The 27,257-nt window shown below is 38.3% G+C and overlaps 1 protein-coding gene across 1 annotated transcript; it reads left to right on the top strand.

Moving 5' to 3' along the window:
• The first annotated feature begins 4,427 nt into the window (after positions 1-4,427).
• Positions 4,428-24,137, top strand: ggh.L (gamma-glutamyl hydrolase (conjugase, folylpolygammaglutamyl hydrolase) L homeolog). Its single transcript, NM_001092691.1, is given in 9 exon segments — positions 4,428-4,690; positions 12,694-12,808; positions 13,823-13,873; positions 15,636-15,720; positions 16,748-16,886; positions 19,478-19,584; positions 19,679-19,769; positions 21,755-21,892; positions 23,761-24,137. Coding segments are annotated over 9 exon segments (948 nt in total). The 5' UTR covers positions 4,428-4,587; the 3' UTR covers positions 23,880-24,137.
• The last annotated feature ends 3,120 nt before the right edge of the window (positions 24,138-27,257 follow it).

Genomic DNA, 27,257 nt, shown 5'->3' with positions numbered 1-27,257 from the left:
TGGCTTATCTGATCTTTTAACAATGCAGTTCTCACCCCAATGGGGTTTTTTAAACCTGCCTGATCATTATCTGCCAGATTTTCATGTATTTCCATCTTGAAACACCTCTTCCAGATAATGCGTATGGGGAGATTTAGGTCAGTGAAGCTCAAAGATGGAAGAGTTGTCAGAATTTTTTCAAAATGGTGCTATTTTAGTAAGATTTAATAAGTTTCATGGTGAATTTGAAATATATTCACTTACTTTGGGTCTATTTTTTATGGTCTATTTTTATATACATTAGAAAAGTGATAGACAGTCTCTTTTAAATTGTGATTGCGGGAAGAAAGCATCATGATCTTGAGATAAAAACACTGACCCCCCAATCACAATTTTTTTTACTATGAGTTATGCAAATCCTAGGAAACATTGTTGCCCCTTAATGTCATCTGGCTCTGACTCACAGAGAACTTGGTTCAATTCCTTTTCCTATTGGGAGATGACTAAAGGCCCCCATACACGGGCCGATAAAAGCTGTCGACAGACCGAGTCGGCAGCTTATTGACCCGTATGTGGGGCCATCTGATGGGCGTCCCTGATCGATATCTGGTAGAAAGTCATCCAGATCTCGGCAGGTTTAAAAATCCCGCGATCCGACCGCCACGATTGGATCAGCCCGATATCAGCCACTTCAGTGTGCGCATATCAGGGAGAGATACGCTCGTTTAGCGACATGGCCACCTTTAAGCTTCCTTATTGGAAAAAACTAGTAGAGAATTTGATTTTCACTCTTGGAAAATATTTCAACATTTCGAGTCACAATGGATTTCCTACTAAAATCTTTATATATCTAATAATAATAATCATTCTGGAAATATATTCTGAGTACAGTAGAACCAGGATTTTACATTGTTGGTATCAACACAGCGTAAATTCCAGGAAACCATAAAATCCGGGGGAAAAAAGGTGCAACTTACTTGTATGGGACTGTGAATAAACAGTGTCAAAAATGTAAAATCTGAGTAAATCAGGTTATGCTATATTTTTAAATAAAAAGACTCTACAATGTTACCTTTAAATAATACACACAGAACATACACTTGTTTTACTATAACTCCCACTGAATTCAGTGGTGTTCAGGTTCGGAGATTTTAAAGTATCGCATGTGGGACATAAAGGCGATTATTTACTAAAATTCTAAATTATCTCATATTTTTATTAAACCAAGCTTGACCAAACTCCCATCCGTGATTTTATTTTATTTAATTTTTTAATAAAATAGCTAAAAAAATTCAGGTCAAGAAAAAAATCTATAAAATCCCCCGAATCGTACAGATTTTTTTGGATTCAACGCTCAAATCACTTGATTTTTTTACAGTTAGCGTCCAAAAACCCGTCCAACATCTCCCATTGACTTTTAAATGACCTTGACAGGTTTGAGATGGTGGATTTTCAGGTTCTGACTTTTTACAGCTTCAAGATATAATAAATCTCTAAAAATTTCCACGAAAAATTCAAGTTTTTGCTCAAAAAACCCAGACCAGGAAGAAAAAAACATGGTTTAGTAAATAACCCCCTGAATTCTGTTTTCCTTTCCAGTGCAACAGTATTTATGGAGTACATCAGAAAGCTCCAACATAGGTAGGTTGCGAAATTCATAATGCAGTACTCTTTTCCTCTGATTCCACTGTGCGTTTTTACACAATCTTTTGGCATGGTCAAAGCATGATTTTTTGAAAAACCTGATTGTGCTAAAAAAAAGGAAAAGAGAAAGGCAGGTTCACATTACAGTGTGGACTTAGCTATCCTCTCCTCTCTCAAAAAGTGTTTTATTAAAAGGGCTTTTGTTTCATTCCCATTCTTTTTATGGGAATCTAATTTGCACCCAAAGGGACTTCAGGGATTGCCTTTTTTGGGGCAGAGTTACTGGTGCAGAAGTCAAGTGCCGCTTGCCCCTGCCTGATCCTGTTTTCTGACCCTGTAGCCAAAACAGCCTTCTGCTTGCCATCTCAATGCTGCCCTGAATGAGCTTTATACAGTAGCTCACCCTCTGGCTGCTTTCGATTTTACATTCAAAAAATTTCACCCAGGGTGGATTTAGGGCAGTGGAAATTGAGGGCACCCTTTAATCATTTCTTTTCTTTACATTGTGCCACACCTAGTAGAACTTTAGGCACTTACCTACTCTTCCTACCCCTTGTTCCAGCCCTGGCCTTTTTCCCAGCAGAAAAAGTCTTTTCATCAATTTACAAAGAAGTTTTCTTGAGAAAGACTGTGCTCACTGATGTCTTTGATGCATTGGAAAGGGTTCAAGGGATATGGTATACTTGAACTAATATTTCAAGCCCGGTTTGGACAACAGGATACTTATTCCTTGATGTATTATAATGGCTTCAAGGAACTGTTTCATCTGTACAACAAAACTGACATTTATTGCCATGAAATCCTGAGCTCTCAAAAACTGGAATAGTTGTACTGGGTCAAATGTAATGTTTTGTGAAAAATTGCTTCATTCTGCACACCAAAAAAAAAATCCAAACAATCTTAATTTGGTAATTTCCCAGCAGGAGAAAGCCACATGTTCTTGTTTATTCTGTCAAAGACCAGTGTGTAGAAGAGTCAACTACAGCCTACAGTCTGTTGGAAATGAAGATTGCATACACGCTGTATGATACACTATTGTTTTTATTCTGCTTTGCCAATCTTAGGAAACATTTGTGACTTTGTTTATCGTCCATTTAGCATTATGAGCATGTAACATTCTCCTCTGAAAGAGGAGAAAAGGCACTGGTTACATAGCAGAAAGCTCTGTAGAATACAATGGGGTTAGATTCCTGTGTAAAAAGTAAACCTATTGTATAGGTAAGGAGCTTATCTGCTATGTCCCGTTTAACCTGTGCCATTTATCCCTGTTTCAGCTGGAAAGGCTACCCCCATGGCTACTTTATTTATATAAACAGGGCTGTCCAAATGGAGGCCCGTGGGCAGGATGTGGCCCTCCAAAGGATTTTCATGGCCCCCAGTTTGCTCCATAGACTTCATGGTATGACATCACCATCATTATAATATAATCTTGGCCTTAAACATACTGTATGATAATTAATTGGCCCACTTCATAATAAGTTTAATAGCATTATATAGTGATAGTGATATAAACTATAATAGTGTTTCTGAAGCACACACACACCAGTTTTACCAGTACAGAGGAACAGTACATAATATTGGAAGTACTTTAAAACACTTTTATTTTTTTGATGTTACTGGTTCTTTACTACTGACACCAGAAACAGTTTTATCATCTTTCATAACTATTTTGGCTGCATTACTCTGTAGTGCTGTGTGGTGACTGGGAATGCATGAACTGGTGCAGGTATTAGTTGTCTTTTTAGATCTTTTTAGGCCTCCTTTTGCTTTGCCAGGTTAGATTATTGGGGGTAACATTTGGACTTTACAATCCTTCAGGCCTCCCACTCCCATAGCTCATTTCCCTGTGATGACTCCTTCCACCAGTACTGATCTGCTTGTACCCTGGCCTGCTCCATGTCATCCCTGAAATCAGCAGCCTTCAACAATACAAGTAAATAGAGAGTTGGTTGTTAGCCAATTCAGAAAAAGAAAAATAGAGTGTTCTTTGTTGACTCAAAACCTAATAAATAACATGGTAACCTGATGCAATTAATCGCCTGACTGACTTATGTAATTTAAGTTTTGAGATTTAAAAATGAAATCTCTTCATTAGGAAATGTATGTAAAGGCTGTTACATAGCCATGCCTTTATAATACAATGAGATGTAATTTTTAATATAGCATTTTTACATAAATCATTTAGGAAGTATCACATATAACTTACCTATAGGCTTTATAAGGGTTATGCCTCTAAACTCCTTCCTGTAATGCCCTGCTGTAAGCTGTATGGACTCAATTCACATCCTGTATTAATTAGTGTTTGTATTTTTCATTATTTTCATTATTGTACACATTCCCTTCCCCTCCCCTCCCTTCTTGCCTTCCCTCCCCCTCCCCTTTATAATGAAAAACATAAAATAAAGAATATATTTAAAATTGTATTTGTAGGGAATGTGTATGTATGATCTACATGCCTCAATATGTTGGCACTTGAAAAATAGTAATAATAATTGTCTCTTGAAGAGAAAACAGTTAATTCCTTTGTACAAGTCTGCAGCTTTTAAACCATGAAAACCAGCTTCTACACCTTCTTGGGTTACTATTTTAGCCTTTTCAGGCTGCCTTTTGTTTATGGGTCCATCCGCCACTTTGTTTAAACATTTTAATGGTCCCCCAGGGCTCTTACACAGCATGAGCTTTCAGCTGCCAGTGCAAGAACTACAATTCCCAGACTGCCCTTCTCTTCCTGGTTGTTGTCAGAGCAGGCAAGGGTCGCTGATGCAATGCGGACTATTTGGCTGTGACTGAGTAAAAGGAAGGAGGGGGAGGAGTGGATGCTGCAGCCTTGTAGCTATCTGTACATTAGACAAGTCGTTACTTGGAAGCTTTTTTCTCCTCCTCTTCTTCTTCGACAGGAGGCAGTGCAGAGCCGGGGACCCTAGGAAGGTGCATTGCTGGTGGCCCGGTTGTCCTGCTGTCATCATGACTCTGGCTTTGCTGCTTCTTCTGCTGGGTACCCTTGTACTCTCTCAAGCAACCTCTTTGTATAACAGCCCGCTGACAGCCAATGACCGGCCCATCATCGGTAAGAGAGGGGCACAGATTTAGGGTAATGGCAAAGGGGCCACTAGTAGGCACTGCATGTACGTAGATGCCAGTACATAGCGCAGTGTAAACATTTTTGTCTATTTCAACACAAATGGTAGAAAGCAAATGGCAAAATGGTAAACACCAGATGGGTTTCTCTTTCCAGAGGGAAAATGTAGATACCATTTTATTCTTTTTCCCAACCTTCTTGCATTGCCAGGGTAGATAGAAAGGACAGTTGCTCTACAGAGGAACCATCTGGGGAAAACCTTTAGAAAAGAAAATATTGTACAGGTATGGGACCTGTTATCCAGATTTCAGTTTGGGATACTTCCATAATTTTGAGCTTCATACCGAAGTCTACTAGAAGATCATGTAAACATGAAATAAACCCAATAGGCTGGTTTTGCTTCCAATAAGGATTAATTGTATATTAGTTGGGATCAAGTACTAGGTACTGTTTTATTAGTAAAGTATTATTAAAGGAAAAAGGGAAATCACTTTTAATAATTTGAATTATTTGGATAAACTGGAGTCTCTGGGAGATTGTCTTTCCGTAATTCGGAGTGTTCTGGATAACGGGTTTCTGGATAACGGATCCCATACCTGTACTGTGTAACAGGCTAGATACTTTCTGTACAGTCTTCAGAGATCTACAATCTGCAGAATTCCAGCTGTGGCTGAACTACAGCAACCAAATGGTGCTACTCTTTCTGCTTATTAGTTGTACTTGCTTTTTATTGTACGTATTGTATTTCTAACATTTTGACTAAAACAACAGTTTTGACTAATAAAAGCACAAATTGTCAGAGCAGAACTAATAAGAACAATCCTACAAAACAGTTTGGCAGCCTGAGGCCTTCTCCACGTAGGACTATGATACGCAGTAATTATGTCACACAGCATGACACTAGCAATCGTATCTCAACAATGTCTAAAGGGCTTCAGGTAACAAATTCTGGTTCGAGGGGCTATCATCTTCCTGGACATTCTTTGTGTTATATAACTCACCGGTCTTAAGCTACACCTTAACAAAACAGCCATTCTTTTTTATCTTGTTAATAGAGGGCTGGGTTTCAGGTTACAAATGCACTGGGAAGTGACTGAATCAGAATGACTTAGCAGTTACTGCACTAAATGCTGCTTAATTAGAGATGACCTTCCTGTGATAAACCTTTTTACGATGTCCTTTGAGCTGAAGAAATGTCCGATACCCCACTGTGCTGCCTGTCATTGTTATGATTGGTAACTGCCCATCACCTGTTTCAATTCAGCACAGATGAGTATTGGCAGTTCACTAGGTCTGAGCTGCTGGGAAACTAAATCTTTTTTTTTCTGTTATCCAGAAACCCGTTATCCAGAAAGCTCCTAATTACAGAAAGGCCGCCTCCCATAGACTCAATTATATCAAAATAATCCAAATTTAATAAATAATAAAACAGTAGCTTGTACTTGATCACAACTAGGATATAAATAATCCTTATTGGAAGCAAACCCAGCCTATTGGGTTTATTTAATATTTACATGAATTTCTAGTAGAGTTAAGGTATGAAGATTACAGAAAGATCCATTATCCGGAAAGCCCCGGGTCCCGAGCATTCTGGGTAACAGGTCCCATAACTGTACTACCCTTTTCTGAGAACTGACATACCCAAGTGACAGTCCCAGGGAATCAGGTTGATGATACTAAGTGAGTTAGATAGATTGAATGCAATGTAGATCGAATTCCACAGAGACCAGTGCCACTAGTTTCACATTGTTGATAGCTTGGTTAATTTCATTTGTTTGGTTACTCATAGGCCGATGTGTCAAATTATTTGTAGTTTATAGATCTGGCTTGTACTTTAGATGTGTGGATGGTAGCAAAGTTTTATCTCTATACTGTGTCTACTAAAAAGTCATTTAAAGGAAAACTATACCCCCCGAACAATGTAGGTCCCTATAAAAAGATACTGCATAAAACAGTTCAGGTGTAAAACCCTGCTTTATGTAAATAAACAATTTTCATAATAATATACTTTTTTAGTGTGTGCCACTGGTTAATCCTAAATAGAAAACTGCCATTTAAAAAAATAAGGGCCGTCCCCTGGGACCATCGGATTCACGGTGCACACAAACAAACCAAACAACCATACATGTTAGGTCACATGAGCCAATTAACGGACAGAGTTCTGTCTTTTGCTTCCACACTTCTTCCTGTTACAGGTAGGAGGTTATTAATCAAAGTCCGAATTTATCTCAGTATTTTCTGCTACAAACTCACATCAAATACACTCGGGATTTTTATGCTTCTTCACTGGAAAACTCAGATTTTTGCCCAGAAAACTTGGGGTATTGCATGAAACCCAGCACACGTCAAAAAATCATTGGGAATTCTCCTATTAACATATATGCAACCTCAACATGTCTGAGATGCAGGATTTTCAGATTCTGACTTTCCATCCTAGTGGTTTAATAAATTCTGAAAAATGTGTGACTTTTTAAAAGTCCGATTTTGTAGAAAAACAAAAAAACAAAACACGATTTTATCGTGATTTTTGCATTCTGAGTTTAGTAAATCCCCTTAGAGTAGTAGTATTTCTGGTCAGGTGATCTCTGAGGCAGCACAGAGACCATCACAAAATGGTGGTTCAAGGCAAGAGATGTAAAACGGCAATATTTGCTTAAATATTTATACCAGATTCTTTAATATGTCACTTAATATGATATAAATATAAATCTGCTGCTTAAGTACATATTTCGGGGGTAAAGTTTTCCTTTAAAAAATAAATAAACCCACAGGATTGTAATGACTATTTAAAGAAAGGCCAACACTCAAGTTAGTTATCCCTCTGCCCCCAGCCTAAGGTTTCTGCTTAAGCATGTGGGCCCCTTTTCATAGTGGGTAATGGATCTGATATGAAGGTTGACGTTTTCAACTTTCACGAGGTTCATACTGCTGCCTGATTGAGCCCCACACATTGTAGGAAGACTTGGGTACTAAACAGAATTTAAATCAGTTATGTTCACCCTACTATACTCCAGTTGGTATTTGAAGTAGTGTTCAGCTGTTTGTGGGTTGCCTAAAGTTTATTCCTGGTTCTAATGGGATAGGGCCTGATGTGAATGATGTATACAGGTAATTATTGAAAAGAGCTGTGGAATATGTCAGTGCTATATAAATAAAGAATAATAATAATAATCTTGTTAAATGTTCCCAAATATATTGCCAGCTATGGTCACAGAAATATGAGCAGCTAGAGAACAAATAAGTCATTTTTTAAATTTTTTGAAACACTGCACCACACCCTTGAAAGCTTGTAATCGGTTACTCTATTTGTTGCTGTCACACAAGTCAAATGTTTGTGTTTCAATGAATTAGGAGTCTTGATCAAACAGGTTTTCTTGTTCCTTTAGTTGCGAGAGCCTCTGCCAAAAGCATGGTAGCTGCCGGCCATTATGTAGTTGGAATAAATTTAGCCCATTCATCATCTCCATAGGAAACGCTTAAAAATAGACAGTATTATGCTGTAATCCGGCACAAGGTGCGCGCTATAGAAGTCCCAGGATCTTTCTGTAATTTGGATCTTCATACATGCATATGTGCATGGGTCCTAACGACCACAGTTTTGCAGTAAGCAAGACACAATGATAAAAGATTGTTCGAAAATAAGAAAAGTTGGCGCATCCCTCTAGGTTAAAAAAAACCACAATATTAAATTGATGGGCAGTCACAGTCAAACATTGATAGCACAAGAAGAGATCTGGAGTAAAAACAGAAAGTGTGAAGGACAGTATAAATAAATGTAGGTGTAATGGATCAGCAAGGAGATTTCCAGTATTCGTGGACAATTAGAATATTAAAAACTGCTAAAACAGGAAAGACACTTTGCCTTGCTGTATATACAATATAACTTATTATATACATATAAGTATAACTAACTAATAACTAATATAGGGTGCCTGCCTATTATATTTTTTTCTGCACTCAATACGCCTCCAATCATCTCCCACTCACAATTGCTGTCCGTGTATGTCACATGAAAAAGCTGGGGAAGGCAGTTTTATACAGTTTTCACACAAAACAAGCCTATGTGCATGGGTGTCCGCAGAAAATTTTCCAGGGTGGGGCAAGGAGGCATCTGTGGGCGGGCCTGTGAGATAGGTGGGTGTGTCACTGCCATCAGGGGGTGGAGCTATGCCACGGTGATCAGCCGATCGCCGGGTCAATCAAGGGAATCCTGCACAGTTTCCCTAATTTAAAAAACCATCCAGGAAGTTTTGACCCGGGCAACCCTTCAAAATACCGGTTGTCTGACAAGTGGCAACCCTAGTTCACACAAAGATGGCAAAGTGGCAAGTACATGTATAAATACCCCCAGAACTCACAAACAGATGGCACAGGGGCAAGTACATGTATAAATACCCCAAGAACTCACAAACAGATGGCACAGGGGCAAGTACATGTATAAATAACCCCCAGAACTCACAAACAGATGGCACAGGGGCAAGTACATGTATAAATACCCCCAGAACTCACAAACAGATGGCACAGGGGCACGTACATGTATAAATACCCCCATAACTCACAAACAGATGGCACAGGGGCAAGTACATGTATAAATACCCCCAGAACTCACAAACAGATGGTACAGGGGCAAGTACATACATAAATACCAGCAGAACACACAAACAGATGGCACAGGGGCAAGTAATTGTATAAATACCCCCAGAACTCACAAGTACAAGGCTGCAGACTGCAATCAGGGTTGCCAGGTTTTCATTTCAAAACCAGCCAAAGACCATAAAAAAAAAAGTAGACCAAAAGTAGCCCAATTCATAAATTGAAAAATCGTAATAAAATAAAGTAAAATAATATGGTTATCAGATCAATTAAGTGTCTGTACTTTTCCCAGACTGATGGCTGACTGGTACTGCAAATAATATTGGGTTCTTTTGGGTACTGCCTGGTTGGCACTGTAAATAAAAGGGGTAACACAAGGCATTAAGTTTGCTAAGAAACAATAACACAACCAATTAGATAACATTTACTGTTCACCTGTTTTACCCCTCTGTGTAAGTCCCCTCCAGCGACGTTCACAGGGCCATCTTCTCTTCAAACCTCTTCTTTCGGGATCCGGCGGCGCTAGGTGGCGCATGCGCAGTAGGATGCCGGTACTACTGCACATGCGTACAAAGTTCACGAAGTTCGGCGATTGAACTTCGGAAACTTTGTGCGCATGCGTAGTAGTACCGGCATCCTACTGCGCATTCGCCGCCAACAGAGCAGCATACAGGAAGAAGCGGTTGGAAGAGAAGATGGCCCCTGTGAACATCGCTGGAGGGGACAGAGGGGTAAGTAGCAACTTAGGGGCAATAGCCTGGGGTGAGAGGTAGGTGGGGGGGAGGGAGGTGAGGTGTTAGCGCCAGGGGGTTGGATTCCCCTTTAATACTGTAACCCCCTTAGTAGGAGGTCGTAGCCAAATGAATTACATGCGCACAACCACAGCGCCAACCTGTACACGTCAAAAAGTTTATGTCATCAAAGGATACAGCTATGGGATCCGTTATCCAGAAAACTCTGAATTATAGAAAGGCTGTCTCCTATAGATTCCTTTTTTTTTTTTCCAAATAATCCATATTTTTAAATTTCATTTTCTTTTTCCGTGAAATAATAAAACCGTACTCAATCTCCACTTAAATATCATTAATCCTTATTGGAGGCAAAACAATCCTAATGGGTTTAAATAATAAATGATTTTTTTAGTAGACTTAAGGAATGGAGATCCAAATTAGAGAAAGATCCCGTATCTGGAAAACTCCCAAGCAGTCTGGATAACAGGTCCCATAACTGTACTGACAATATTGCGAATACATTGAGCGCTTATAAATGTGTGTTCATAAAAACTGTGCCAGTCAAGACATAATATATCCAGAAGAGCAACAGAAGAGCTTCAGAACATCTTACTGAATGTGGGCTTACAATCAGAAATCTACTGTTCCCTGTACAACATAAAGGAGCATTTGAGTCCTCTTGTGACACACCCAACCGAATATTGTTTTATTGGGGACTGGGCAATGACAGGATTCCAATACTGCCCAACAGCCCTACATACAAATAAGAGAGACACAAACACAACGCACAGTCGCAGACAGCTACTCACAAGTCCCGCAAAGCGGCACTGTCTGTGTCGTCGTCGTCGTGTCCAACTCCAGTCTCCAACCAATTCCCGCCAGGAGGACCCAGAGAGACAGGCCCAGGCGTCGGCGTGCCGGGCGTGGTGGCACCGCGCTTTGCGCGCCCTGCATCATGACGTCACGCGGCCGCCCTCCTCCTGAGGGACGCTCGCTGCGTGTTCTTCCAGCCTGCCCCTGAGCCCTCTCGAGTCTGATAATCCCAAGTCTCCGGCTCCGCCCCTTTTAAGAACGTATCGTTCGTAATTATCCTGCGGCTGCCGGCTGGCTGCCGGCGTGCAGGCAGGTGCAGCCAGCAGTGCGTGCTACTATTTGGGCATTGGTCGGTTTTTCCAAGTCCAAACCTGCGGCACCTATTAAAACTAGCCCAAAACTAGCCATTGGCGGGTTTGGACTTGGAAAAACCGCGCACAGTCCCGGGGGGGCACTGCCCCCTCTTGCCCCCCTCTGTGGACGCCCATGCCTATGTGGGATATTCACATGATTCACAGATGAGAGACAATTTGGGGACACATTAAAGAATTATAGGGCAAAATGGCTGTGTGCACCAATAGCCTTAACTGCTGGAACAAATTAACGATTTAAGGGGATTATGTAACCGAAACAATGAACCGAAATACTGATGTGGAATGCCTGGCAAGGACCAGATGAGGAAGCAGCTTTGGCCAATCAGATGTCATGGTCAATATGGTAGAAAAAACATAAGAAGCAGGAAAGGAAGCAGCGGCTACCAATAAATGTAAGGCAGGGCCGGCCTTAGGCCTATTGGACCAATTGGGCCCAATAGGGCCCGCACCTCTGGGGGCCCCACACCACAGAGCAGCACAGATAATATTTCCCTCAGCACATGATGCTGCCTGGCCTGCCCGCAACTTTGAGAGTTCAGCCCATCCCCAAATCCATAGGTCCAGCCCAGCCCCAACTCTGATAAGCCAGCCTATCCCACAACTCCATAGGTCTAGCCTGCCCCCAACTCTCATAGGCCCAGCTTTCCTCCAACCTTGTTAGGCCCTGCCTGCCCCCAATCCAACCAAGCCTGCTCCCAAGCTGAATCGGCCCAGCCTGCACCAAACTAATTGGCCCAGTCCACTCTCCTATTTTCTCCCTCTCTCTCTTACCATGTGTGCCCCTATTATGTGCCCCTATTTCATCCCTCTCACTCTCTTACCTTGTCTGCCCCTTTCCTTTTTATTTTGTGCCTGTATGCCCTTATTTTCCTAAATACTTGGTGTGTCAGTAGCCAGCAACACTTTGTCTAGGGGCCCCGCCAACATGGTCCCAATTGGGCCCCACATTTGATAGGATCAGCCCTGATGTAAGGGCAACCTGTCATTACAACATCTTATACAGATTGCTGCAAAATTTGTCATTACTCAACGAAAAAAAGCACTAAATCCCACACAAAATGTTTCAACAATATGCATTACATTTGTAAGGCTGGAAATAAGGAGTTCTAGGGGTGAAGAGTTGTCATAGGGAAATGGATTTGGGACAACTAATCATTTTATTTGTTTTATTGTAATTTGTTATACCTTATCTTGAGTTCCCTTGGTTGGGACTTTTAGTATCCACAGCAGCCACCGGGGATCAGGGAGTCAGGATGGTACAATGGCATAAATATAGCTTTAAATACACCCACCTTAAAATTACTAAATGACTTCTAAATGAGTTCTATAATGCCGTTTACAAATAGTCAAACAATGACCCATTGAGTACATGTTCAAGGATCAGTTCATACACTTGACAATGAATTGCTGAATAATATGTTCACTTCCAAAAGATGAAATATATATCAATTCGGTTTATATTATTTTTTCCATGATATAGGTATACTAGCACAAGAGACCCATTTTGATGAGTTGCAGACGTTTGGTAGATCATACATCGCTGCTTCTTATGTGAAGACCATTGAATCTGCTGGAGCAAGAGTAATTCCTATACTGTATGTTTTTATATCAGATAAGTAATGCCATTTGAGACTTACAGCCTGAGATTTGTAAAGGAAAGTGTTTTTGTTGAGTTGTGTTTTATTGAGTTCTTCCTGCCAATGCTACTTTGTGAGCGCAGAGCAAAACATTCTACTTTGTCTGCAGGCTGGCAGCTTTTCTGTTAATTTAGCATTCAGAAGGCATCGCCAATTTGCTCATGCACTGCCAGGTCAACCAGGCGGACACTAGGCTCTTATATGCATATTCATCTCTGTTGGGCGGAGGATGCTTTTCACTACCGCCAGCAGCCTGCAGAATGGAAGAATTGCCAGGGGACAAAATCTTTGTACACAGCAGTTTTTGACTTGAGAATCCATGTGAATACTACTAAAATAACATCAAGGTTGCCTGACCTTGACAAAATAATTTTAAAAACACTTAACAATAATGAAGTAAATTTCAAAAGTGCTTAGAAGTTTAGGGTTAGCAGAACTTTAAGCACTGATCAAAACAGATTAAATCACTTATATGGCTGGTTAAAGTACACTTTGATAGTTGTATGTAAATAGTTCTCAGCACCCTTTAATTCCAGAAAAGCCCACAGAACAAACACACATGCATGCCCTGCTATCTGGGAATCACAGCAAAAAAAAAAACAAGATCTGATCCTTTATTGCAGACTTTTTTAAAGGGATACAGGGGTAGATAAGCAAAAAGGGTATGAAATGATTAGCAGATTTTCCCAGGAGCTGAGCCTTCGCTGTATCAAGTATTTATATTATTGGGTGGGGGTGGATAACAAAGATCAGATGAATGATATGATAACTGCAATAGAGAGGTAATGTATTGTATATAAAATACAGTAATAAGTCTTAAATAAACAATTTAGTTCTTTAATACATTTTGACCTACCAAATGCATATTTTTATCATATCTTTGTAGAGATGGAGCTGACCCTGTCTGTCAACTGCATGCATACCTGTACTACGTTACTGCTTAGTGTGTTATACGTTGTCTTTTTGTTGCAGACTTAATCTTGCAGAGGAAGAGTATCAAAAGATCTTCAACTCTATCAATGGGTAAGTTATGTACAAAGCTACAACAGACATTCACTGCTGCAGAAGGGAAACAGTGGGACATTATGAAAAAAGAGACTGTGGGACTATTAAACGAGTGTTGAACTGAGTGACATATTTAGGGCCATACAGCCCAAGTTTTTCTGCTGGTCAGTGTGTAGATTAGGTTAGAGATGTGCAATGATATCTGAGTCCTAAAGATCCAATCAGGTCCAGACTGGGATTTAAAATATGCCCTGGCATTTCAAGCACACAGAGGCCCAACCAGCCCCCTCCACACCTTGCACACATCCACATCCTTTGGCATTTGCCAGAATCCACAGATTGCCAGTCCACTGCCTGGATCTAATCACTCATGTGAACCTGATTTTTTAGACTGAATTTCAGTCTTTGAGTTCATCATGTTGTGTAGCAGTAAGGCATAAATTGTTTAGGACAGTTGTGCACCAGTTTTGCATAGCAAAATGTTGTATATCTAAACATTCCCCTTGGCAGAAGTGCTCTAACCACATCAATAGATTTTCCCACAGGAACCCCGAGGGTGCCACACTCTATGTTTTATACTATGTTCTAGGAAAGCACCAAACCCTTTTTTGATGACTCCAAACCTTGCTGAAAAAGGCTTAGATTCGTCCCAATACTGAACAGAATCTTAGATTCGGTGCATCCCTACTATGTTCACAAGTCTACCTATTCATGCTGCTTCAGAATATTATCGAAAACATTATTTTGGTACTATGTGTGTGTCTTATTCTAGAGTTCATCCTCACCATACTTTAGAACTCAAACATGGCTTCAATGTGGCGTTATATTTTTCAGTGTTTCCTTGAAGTTATTTTCCTATCCGAGTCATGTTTTAGAGCAGCGTTAGAAAGACAAAACAGCCAACATTTCTGTATCCCCAGGTGGAGATCTTTATGTTCTTAGCAATTTTAAAAGAAAAAGGGATTTTTTTCTCAGTGGCAGCCTGACATCTATGAGAACTGTTTTATTACTTTTTTTGTATAAAACATCCAAGTAATAAGTAGAAACTACAGCTGGGGGCCTTTTATAGCAGAGAAGATATATTGATGATTATAGAAGCCCTAGCCATGAGACATCTGTTACACTTGTTTCACACCACTACTCTTATTGCAAATGATTCACCTGCTTGTGCAATTTATAATTATTTTTGCTAACTCCAATAATTAAAATCTCTGGTGTAGTTAATTAAGGCCACAGTGAGAGGATGCATAAGAAGGGAAGAAAGGAGCTCCTCTGGAGAGGAGGAATGTGTAGACCATTTTTATGTTTCAAAACCTATTTATGTGAGCTACAGAGGTTGTGAGCAAATATATACAGTAGAACATATAGATATGTTAAAATGTTTTGCTAGGATTATATGCTTTTAAAATATCCACAAACCTCCTGGAATAATTATGAAAATGGAAAGGCAGCAGCACATAAATGGCTTTGCCAATGGATTAATCATTGCAAAAATTAGCTTTTAACCTATTTGTGTATACATAGAAATAATTTTTCAAAACGAGTGCGGGTGGCTTTGGCATCTAGCACACCATCTCTTTCTGTGGTTTTATAAACACACGGAGAAACTAGATTCTTGATTGGCTTGAAGAAGATGAACCAAACTGCTAAGAAGATGAAGAAATATAATACTTACAAAATGCAAAATAATTGGAACTTTTTTTTTCTACATTTCTTAGAGTCTTTAATGATTTCGGTGCACAGTTCATATTTTAAACGTAAATGTTTTGTTTCCATACAGAATACTGTTTCCCGGGGGCGCTGTTGACCTTGTAAAATCTGAATATGCACGAGTTGCTAAATTATTTTACAACTGGGCTCTTGAGGTAAGATTACATAAAAAAGGAAACATTAAAAAAAAAATCCTTATTTTATTATCTGCTACTGAAAAAAAGGAAATATTTAAATATGACGATCCTGATTTCAAATCTTTATGCATTATATTGTTTTTCTCATTGCAAATCTACATGTCTCATGAAATGAAAATGTTTATGTGGATAAAAGACAGCAATGCAGATATCCACTAGAAAGAAAAATTCTATGGTGTGCTGAGATGCTGATAATATATGTATAGGTATTGATGAGCGAATCTGTCCAGTTTTGAGTTGCCAAAAAATTTGCGAAACGGCTAAAAAATTGCAAAACGCATTGACGTCAATGAAAGTCCAAATTTTTTTTACATGTGACAATTTTTACCCACTCGTCAATTTTTTCTTACTCCAAATTCATTGGTCAAGTCAATGGGCAGTTTTTCTTATGGTGACTTTTGTGTCTCAGCGACAATTTTGTCTTGGCGACTTTTTTGCCCAAATGCATTAAATTCAATGGGTGTTTTTTCTTATGGTGACTTTTCTGTCTTGGTGACAAAATTGCAGTGGAGAATTTTTTGTTGCAGCAAATTTTTCTGCAGCAAAATTTTGCCGCAATTTCACGAAAAAATTTGCAGGTGGGGAAGTATGGAATTTCACGGCAAATCCATGCCTGGCAAATAAATACGATCATGACTATGTATAGGAGCTGTGCTGCTATACATAGAAAGTGTAATTCTATGGTGTGCTGAGATGCTGATAATATATGTATAGGTATTGATAGTTCTAAATATATACAAATTTTGATTAGATAATTTCCCTTATCTAGTAGGTTCAGTTATATATAAGGACTGATCTGTGCATGTCAGAAACATTTCCATGCATGGGAAATAAATAAATAATGGAGAAAGGACAGAGATAGAGCAAATCATCTTTGGAAAAATCTAAATGTTGTTCTACATAAACCGCAGGGCAGCTATTCATAACCCATTAGATGGCTGTGGTGAGTTTAAAAGATTTACATTTTACATATTTTTTTATTCAGGCCAATGATAAAGGTGACTATTTTCCAGTCTGGGGAACATGTTTGGGATTTGAGGAGCTAACTTATCTCACAAGTGGAGAAATTTTACTGACTTTGACTGAAACTGAAGATATTTCATTGCCTCTTAACTTTAGCGCAAGTAAGTATATTACTCTTTCCTATTTGACTTGTTAGATAAATGGCTTATCAATCAACCACTAATCTGTCAGTCATAGAAGCTAGATATTTGTTGTATCGAAGCTAGTCTTCCCAAATAACTCTTCACACACATCCCTTAACCCTTTATATATAAAATCAAAAAATCAAGCCAGCATTCCACCCTTAAGAATTTTGAGTGATGTACAAATAAAACACCTTCATATTTGTAAAATATCTGTGGACTTTATACATAAAAACAACTTTATTAATTTACAATAAAAATAACTCATTGTCAATGTTTTTGTCTTAATAATGGTCTGACAATGAGGTATTTTTAATGTAAATTAATAAAGTCATTTTTATTTATGAAGTCTCATATATTTGTGTATCCATTGTGTTCTATGTTTTCTAACATTTTAAGTCTGATTTTAAAGGTACATCTATATTACAGGCAAGTGTCAAGTAGAGCTTTATATCCATAATTTGTATGTTTCTGGCTCTCTGCTATTTTTTTTTGTCAACTTTCTTTTTATTTCAACCATTTTTAACTTTTCCCATGTGATCGTTAATAATAACATCGTAGTTCAAAACACATGAATGCATAGTACAGTACATTGCTTTACAAGGGAAAAGGTACAATAAAAACGAAAGGAAAAAGAGAAGGAAAAAGAAAAGAAAAAGAAAGCGAAAAAGCAAGTAATAAACAAAATCAGTCCACTGTGTGCACGGGGTATACCGTTCGTTCATGACTAATAACGTAACTGCAAGCTACTGCCTTAAAGCCCAGATACCAGTCTCATGTATTCTCTAATGAAATGAACTCTGCCCATCGCCCTGTTCCAACTCATAGGAATGTAAAAATCCCTCTTTATTCAGAATCCATGTGTCCCATATCTCTGTATATTTCTCCAGCTGGCTATCAATTTGGTATATCAAACGTTCATTAATATGTATGAACTCTATCTTTTCCAAAACTTTTGGGAAAGAGAGGCAAGGTGACTTCCACTGTGCCGCAATATGAATCCTCGCTGCCATGCAAATATGCTGTGTCAAATGTTGTGCTGATTGATTCATGTCTTCAAACTTATGTCCTAGGAGCATGACTTCCGGACATGGATCGATAGGGTTATAGAAAACTTCCTGCCTGAGTGTCTCCCTGCTCACTCATAGCTCTGAGCTCAGATTACAGCAGGGATTAGAGGAGGGAGGGGGAGAGGATCAAAATGAGCATGCTCAAGCCCTGCCCTGGAGGTTTCAGCTGAAAACAGAAGTCTGATAAGAAGCTCATGTGTACACAATAGAAGGAAAGAAATGCATTGTTTCTTTTGGCAGAGGACTCAGAGCAGCATTACTTTGAGGGTTTACTGGTATATTTATATAGACCTTTCTGATAAAGCTTACTTAATTTTAACCTTTCCTTCTCCTTTAAAAGTCCTTGTTGCTGTCCATCTTTATCAAACTAGCTGTAACGCATGAAGTTAATGAGCTGCCCCATAAAATATTCCATAGCCAGTCAAACGAGCATTGGTTATTAAGACCAATTGTATTTGTACTGTCATAATGCCATGAGTATCCTGTAAATTATATCCTTATAAACGGTGCTTAAAAAAGCAGTCATCTACCCCATTTAACAGTTGGAAAGAGTCAGAAGAAGATAACAATTAATTCAAAAATTAGAAAAAGATGAAGACCATTTTAAAAGTTGCTAAGGGTTCTATAACATACTAAAAGCTTAACTCAAAGGTGAACTACCCTTTTAAATAAACCTTAAAATGTGTTTATGGCACATGCTTGCATTTAATAACCAAATAAGAATTAAGTTCAGAAACTGGCTAAACATTTCTTTAGTCAAAAAAGTGTACTTGTTACTTGCCTAAATGCTTTTGTGGTCTTGTAACAATATTAAAGTTTCTCTCAACTGAATCAAGCAGTTGCTTCTTGTATGCCATTAAAGGGGTGGTTCACCTTTAAATTAACTTTTAGTATGTTATAGAATGACCAATTCTAAGCAACTTTTCAATCGGTCTTCATGATTTCTTTTTTATAGGTTTTAAATTATTTGCCTTCTTGTTCTGACTCTTTGCAGCTTTCAAATGGGGGTCACTGACCCCATGTAAAAAACAAATGCTCGTTAAGGCTACAAATGTGTTGTTATTGCTACTTTTTATTCCTCATCTTTCTATTCAGTCCCTCTCCTATTCATATTCCAGTCTCTTATTAATCAGTGCATGGTTGCTAGGGTAATTTGGATCCTGGCAACCAAATGGCTGAAACTGCAAACTGGAGAGCTGCTGAATAAAAAGATAAATAAATCAGTTAATTAAAAAAAACAGAAGTAATAAAAAATGAAAACCAATTGCAAATTGTCTCAGAATATCACTCTCTACATCATACTAAAAGTTAACTCAAAGGTGAACGGGTGAACGGACTTTAAGAAACCATTAAAATCGGCATGAATATTTGTTCTCCAAATATTTTCTTTTGTTTATAGCTGTTGTTATCTAGCATTTTATATGTGGCTTTTCTGACACAAGCTCAGTCTCTGTAACTCCAGTGTTTGTTTTAAAGTGTCTTTCATTCTTTATTTCCTAGATGCTCTAAACAGCAAATTATTTAAACATATTTCCAAGGAGTTGTATACAGCTCTCTCCAGCAAGCCTATAACGGCAAACTTCCACTACTGGAGTCTCTCCATGCAGGTATATAATACTTCTTTTTCTATTAACTACTACATTGTCTGTCCATCCATGCACTCATTTCTATCTACTATTTTAACCCCATGTGTTTCTACAGAATTTTACTAAGAACGAGAAGCTGAGCAAATTCTACAATGTCTTGACAACAAACTCAGATGGATCAGTGGAGTTCATTTCTACGTTTGAAGGTATTGTTTGTGATGTGATGTATTGCAATGCTATTAAAAGAAAATAGCCTACAGTTAGTTAAGACAAAATGTAAATGATAAAGGGAACCCATTTTCTTCTGCTCAATAATATAAATTATCCATCAGTGGAGAAAAAGAAAAATAGGTTCATGTTTAATTTATTGTACAGGTATGGGATCTATTATCAGGAAACCTGTTTTCCAGAAAACTCTGAATTATGGAAAGGCCATCTCCCATAGACTTCATTATAATCAAGTAATTTAAATTATTTCTTTTGTCTCTGTTATAATAAAACAGTAGCTTGTACTTGATCCACACTAATTAATCCTTATTGGAGGCAAAACAATCCCATTGGGTTTAAATTACTTTTTAGTAGACTTAAGGTGTGGAGATTCCAATTACAGAGGGCCCCTTATCTGGAAAACCCCAGGTCCCAAGCGTTTTAGATAAGAGGTCCCATACATGTGTTATAGTTGTCTTATATGTACAATGACTGGACACCTGACATCCATTAGGCAATTGATAAAGGGCAATTTCAGTCAAAAAACAAAGAAAATACAACACTATCCTAATGATAGAAGATGTAATGCTAAACAAATTCCCAGTGTGCATTAATTAAAACTGGCAAAAGCATAGGATAGAAAGATATCCTGATGATTTGGCTGAAGTTCCCATTAAGTTTCAAACATGACAAGTAAAACATACATTCAAATGAAAATATGGTACAGACACGCCACCTTCAAAAGCTACTTTTATTGTGATGATGAAAACAGCATTGATCACTTTCTTACAACTAAATGTAATTTAAGTCATCCCTATTTTTTAGCCTTTCACACAGCTTTTGCACATTTCCTTTTGCCACATAAAGTGGTACTGGCATTAAACTAACAACTAGGGATGAGTGATTTTTTTTGCATGTTTCGCCTCGGAAATGACGCCTATAGACTTCAATGGGGGAAAAGAATGTTGTGCGTCAAAACAAATCTGTCACTCATACACTTAAATGCATTTTGGCAAATTTTCGCCGGGGCCGGATTTTTGGCGAATCGAAGCAGGTTAAATTCGCCCATCCCTACTAACAACAGTAATGTATTCCTAACACAGGGCCCCCAACATTATTCACCTGTGAACAACATTCAAATGTAAAAAGATGAAAAATGTTCCTGGGTGGTGCAAAATAAGAGCTGCAGTGCCATTTGGTAGACCCTATGTGGACTGTTAGCCCACATGAGGCTCTGTGTGCCAATACTTTTTTGTGCAACCAAAGATTGCCTTCAAACCAGCAATTCTAAAATAAGCACCTGCTTTGAGGAGCAACATCCAAGGGGTAGGTGAGCAACATGGTGCTCACAAGCAACTGGTTGGGGATCACTGTTCTTACATTATAACTATGCCTAGGTTGTGTAGTTGTGACTACTTGAATGGCAACTTTCCTGTTTTTTCCTTCAGCAGACTCAATGGGGCACTTTAACTAAACAGTGAATAGTCTCCTCGTCTAACTTCATCAAAATTCACCTTAATTCAGCAAGTGTATTTTCACATCGAAACAACTGTAGTGGGGAAATTATGGAGAAATTGCTTGGAAGGGATGATGTAGATAAAGAGATTCGAAAGTGGCTGCTCTACCTTTAAAATGGTAGTTCGTCAGCCTGAACCTGGAGAAATTTATCTTGGCAAAAATTCATTCTGGTGTTTAGTAAATTGGAGAATATTCACTGGAGAAATTTCACTTGGATTAGCGATGTGAATGCTAAGAGAACTTTCACCACTGCAAAGTTAATTCTTCAAAACTTGTATTCTCCTTTTAGTAAATTGGCGATATTCAGGGGAATCTGCATTTTTGGTGACATTGCTCCAAATTTTCACTTTCACCCTTTAGTAAATATGTCCCAACACGTGAAGGTAATTCAACTAGCTGAATTGTCCAGTCTTGTACTAGCACAATGCATCAAATACATACACTAATATTATTTTATGTGTTTCAGCCTATGACTATCCTATTTATGGAGTGCAGTGGCATCCTGAAAAAAATCCATTTGAATGGAAAAAGGCATCAAACATATCCCATTCCTCAGAAGCTGTGAGAGCAGCCTTTTATATGGCTGAATTCTTTGTTAATGAAGGTAAGAAATATAAGGAATGCATGAAAAATCTCCCTTAACTGTAATTGCAGGCATATAAAATAGATGAGGTCAGGAGATTGTGACACAATAAACAAAATAGTAAACATTTTTACACGTTGTCCTAATCCTAAAAGATAAAAATAATAAAGTATTGCTTCTCTTCCATTTACAGTTTGGAAGCTCTTTTTCTGTATATCTAGTATAGGTAAATCTAAAAACAACTGGACTTGCTGAGTAATCAATGATTCGTTGATAACTCAGCAAGTCCAGTTGTTTTTAGATTTACCTATACTAGATATACCATGACCTGGATGAATGAAAATCTTCATAGCCATCTTTCTCTGTATGTTTGTGATTTTTATTTATTGTGTTTGATCCCTAGAGGGGGCTGATCTTTTGAGAATGCTTTAACAGAATACTTTAACTGATATTGACAATATAAAATCTAATTGGCTATTCTTCCCATTGATTCCTCTCCAGCCTCTTTTAGTTGCTAGAGAATTACCTTTCCATGTCTTTAGTTCTAAAACGATTGATTCCTTTATGAATACAGTGGTCGATTAGCTTAATTAATGCTGGCCATGCAGTTCACTCAGCTTAAACCATAATATGATTGTGTGTCTCCTTAATCCTTTTAATTACACCAAAAAATGTTTACTTACACCTGAATCCAAGGCTAAGTAAGCCTTCCCTTCTAGGTGCAAAGGGTTTACAGCACCAAAATGCTGATTTCCATATTTTCTGTAACAATAAATCAGTAAATAGATATTCATATAGGACTGGCACAAACCGGACTTCACTCCAGTACTTGATGTGATTAAAAGTATATTTTATTTAACAGGCTACAGCCTTATGCGTTTCATGCCATGTTGGCATCTTATCATAGACTGATTAAAATGAATCAGTACCTTGTATTTGATTCCAGCCAAGATATAATTAATATTGGAGGCAAAACAATCCTATTGGGTTTATTTAAGGGTTTTTAACCTTTGAATTAACGTTTATTATGATGTAGAGTGTGATATTCTGAGACAATTTCCAATTAATTTAAATTATTTTATTTTTGTGTTTTTCAAGTTATTTAGCTTTTTATTCAGCAGTTCTCCAGTTTGCAATTTTGGCTATCTGGTTTCTAGGGACCAAATTACCCTAGCAACAATGCATTGATTTGAATGAGAAAATGGAATATGAATAGGAGATGGCCTGAATAGAAATAAATAATAAAAAGTACCAATAATAATAAATCTGTAGCCTTACACAGCATCTGTTATTTACATGGGGTCAGTGACCCCTTTCTGGAAACTGGAAAGAGTCAGAAGAAAAAGACAAATAACTCAAAAATTATATTAAAAAAAAGACCAATTGAAAAGTTGCTTAGAATTGGCTATTCTATCGCATACTAAAAATTAACTAACCCCTTTAAATGTTTAAATGATTTTTTAGTTTACATTGAGGTAAGGTGAGCCCAATTACAGAAAAAACCCTTTTCTGGAAACCCCCATCCTGGATAACAGGTTCCATACCTGAACTGTGTACATCTTTGTTTTATTTATCTATTTTAAATCATGTCAGCATGATTTGTCCTTGCTTATTATCAGCAGCTCCTACTTGTGTAGCTACAGCTACAGAAATCTGAATGTTAAAAACAGTGAATGAAATCTTTCTCAAGCTCAGGGTATTAAAATAAGTTTGCACACATCTAGTAGACTCTAGAAACCAAATGTAGTAGACCAGTACATGCTACAGATTATTAGAATATTAGCTCTTATTAGATGACCCGATTGTTCTTATTTACCGTTTAATCACTATGTAGATTTTTGCATTAGGAACTCTGTAATTTTAATTATTTTCTGTAATCTGTTTTTCAGCCAGGAAAAGTTCCCACCACTTCACTGAAGAAGAAGATGAGACCAAAGCTTTGATTTACAATTACTTCCCAAAAAATACTGGAAATATTTCTGTATTTGAGCAAATGTATTTTTTCTAATTGTCAATGTGTGTCCAAAAGTGCATTTTATGTAGTAAGGCTGTTTGTGCTGTGCACTATTTTCATTTGCAGCTATAGCTACCATGTGAAAAGCCTTACTGTCAGTTTCACTACAACTCAAAAAAGAACCCTTGTTTGTCTAATTTATCTGCCAATAATTATAATCCTTCAAACTCCATGTTGTAAAAAAAGTCTGTTGCAGTAATGGGGGTTATTGTAACACTCAATGTTGGAAATAAAAGAAGGAAGTGCAGTGTTCATAGTGTTGTGTATTTAATACGGATCTTTTGTTTTTGTCTCTTTAGTTAAATGATTTTGTTGTTTTTCTGCACACCCAACACAATGACAAGAGATGTCAGTAAGAAAGTGTAGGGCAGGGTAAAGTGCAAAACTATGCAAAAACGTCTATCTTTTGGCATACTTGAACCCTGACTTGCACTTTCCTGAAATTCACAGGTCTTTGTGCTCTAAAATGGAGTGCAGAGACCTGTGTGTTTTTCATGATACAGTGCTGCCTGCATTTGGCAGAGCATTTTCATGAGGGGCAGGCAGGTGGGTGCACATTTATGCCCCCTAAATTGAGTGCAGGTAGCAGGGACAGGGTAGCTTAAAACTGCTAGTATCTTGAAAATTAGAAACAAAAATTAGAGGAAACTGCAAAAGTGCATAGCAATTGTGATGAATTTGTTATGGGGGTTTACATTTCTCTGTTATGTGTGTTTACATGTCTATTTTCAAGTAGGTAAAACTGTCCGCATTGCTCTTCCCATGCTCAGTTAATTTTTTACTAATACTCTTGTATCTGTGGACATGCAAATTTAGATGGGAAAACATTTGTCCTTATTCTATATACAGGTGTATTGCTTATTTTGCCCCTATCTGACATCTACTGTAGGTTAGTGGGGGATAACTATGGTCTAAGGCAAGATGTTATGAGACACCATCTTAAAGGGGTTGTGCACCTTTGAGTTAACTTTTAGTATGATGTAGAGAATGATATTTTAAGACAATTTGCAATTGGTTTTCATTTTTTATTATTTCTAGGTTTTGAGTTATTTAGCTTTTTATTCAGCAGCTCTCCAGTTTGCAGTTTCAGCAATCTGTTTGCTAGAGTCCTAATTACCCTGGTAACCATGCATTAATTTGAATAAGAGACTGGAATAAGAACAGGAGAAGGTCTGAACAGGGTTTGACTGGGGGGCCCGGGGCCCACCGGGACTGTTGTCAAGGGCCCCCCTACAGTGACTCGCTGTAAAACCAGAATACCGGGAGAGGAGGTCTGGCCTAGCAGGGGCCCATGAGGGTTGGGGCCCACCGGGTTTTTTCACGGTGTCCAGCTGGGCCAGTCCAACCCTGGGTCTGAATATAAAGAGGATTAATTACAGAGAATTTGCTTTTCAGATGGGGTCAGTGGCCCCTATTTGAAAGCTGGAAAGAGTCAGAAGAAGAATTCAAAAACTTTAAAAAAAAAGGAAAAAATTAAGACCAATTGAAAAGTTGCTTATAATTAGCCATTCTATAACATACTAAAAATTAACTTAAAGGTAAAAAGAAATGTAATTGCATGTAGGGGATGTCTACAGTTCGTTGCTGCAACTTAAATTCAAAACATTTTTATTTGTCTCATCCTAGGAGCTAGAAATAATCCTTTAACCCTAGACTTGTTACTGGGAAACGACCAATATCTACAGTTATGGGGGTTTAGGCATAAAAGGAGTTAGTAGCAAGTCTTCTAAAATAAATATGAAATCATTTATTTTCTGAAACTTATCCATGAGTACATTAAAATCCTAAGGCAGTTTGCTATGGATTTGTCTGCACAAATGCTCGAGTATTCCACAGGGGAGGAAGAGTATGGCAACAGTCAGTTTACTTTCTCACACACTGTACATTACACTTCTAAAGTTAGAAGGCTTATGGATGCTGTATTTTAGTCTTTCCTTCTTCTATTTTTTTCTGCTTCCTTTTAGAATGTTCTGATGGATAAAAGAAAATAAACCATAAATTCTGATATCACTGCTCCATCTGGTGGATTGTTTTGGTAACCAAATGCTAGAACATCAGGCTTTCTCTGTATGTTCTAATCTACATAAGGCTTGTTTACAAACTGGTTCAGGGTGCAAAAATGGATGTTTATCACCATTTTTGTTATCAACAAACAACAATATTTTTCCCAAAATTCCAGAGTAATAGTGACCACCCTCTAAATAGCATGCAGAGTAACTTGCGCTTAATATATCAATGGGGACACAAATTATCATCCACTTTGGTAAAATGATCGCAAATTGTGCATGTTTTCCTTAGTGATATTGGTGTCACTTTTGGTGTACTGATGTGAATGCTGTAAGTAACAGCATCATTGTGTGAGTATCTATAAACAAGTCAATTATGTGTGCAGGGGACTGATAAATGTATGCCCATTTACTGTGCATTCCCCTAAGGATTAGTCACAAAGGGGATACTTAGTCCAGGCAAGGGTCACAGTATGACCCCTACCTACCGCAAGTTTTACATCTATGTGGCAGTTTGTAATGATATATAATGACTGTGCCATGTGCCCTCGGGGCTTTTTGCCTCAGGCTTTTGCCTGAGACCTTCCTAAGTGGAATGGAGTCTCTTGTGGAGCCCTCATTAGTGCAGGATTAGTAAGGGGTAGTTAAATCCTGTCACCAATCTCTTTTAGGAGAGAAAGCCAGACATCGGGCTACCTAATTGAACAGCTTTTGGCTCCACTGAGGAGTGATAGAAGGGATTAGATTCCAAGGGCATTGTTGCCTAGTCAAGGAACCAGAGACAGGGTATAGGGACTTGCATAGAACCCATCAGGGCTCCACATCAGTGGTGTCCCCAGAGGAAACAGGAGAAACTCTGGGAGAACAGAGTGATATTCTCCTCCAGGTCTGGACTGGGATTCACAATAGGCCAAGTACACAGAGGCCCAAGCAGCCCCCCACCAGCCCAATAAATAGTGAGTGTCTATGGCAACTTACAGCAGCTCCTCTGGCATTTGCCAGAACCCACAGATTGCCAGCCCGGGCCTGGTCTCTTACTATTGGTCACTATTGTATGTACTGTATGTATGTACTGATTGCTCAATGACTATTCTCTGTATTGTCGCTACTCTCCCATGTGGATTGTTATAATAAATCAGTTTTATGGTTACGGTGCAAGAACCACTGGCACCCAATTATTGTGAGTGATATTCTGAGACCTTTTGCAATTGGTTTTCATTTTGTATTATTTGAGGTTTTTGAGATATTTAGCTTTTTATTCAGCAGCTCTCCAGTTTGCAATGTCAACAGTCTAATTGCTGGGATCCAAATTACCTTTGTAACCCTGCATTATTTGAGTAGGATACTGTAATATGAATAGGAGAGG

This window comes from Xenopus laevis, chromosome 6L (assembly GCF_017654675.1).
Source record: "Xenopus laevis strain J_2021 chromosome 6L, Xenopus_laevis_v10.1, whole genome shotgun sequence".
In the NCBI taxonomy this organism is placed as follows: domain Eukaryota; kingdom Metazoa; phylum Chordata; class Amphibia; order Anura; family Pipidae; genus Xenopus; species Xenopus laevis.
Note: the sequence above shows the minus strand (reverse complement) of the source record. Positions and strands in the feature narration are given on the sequence as shown.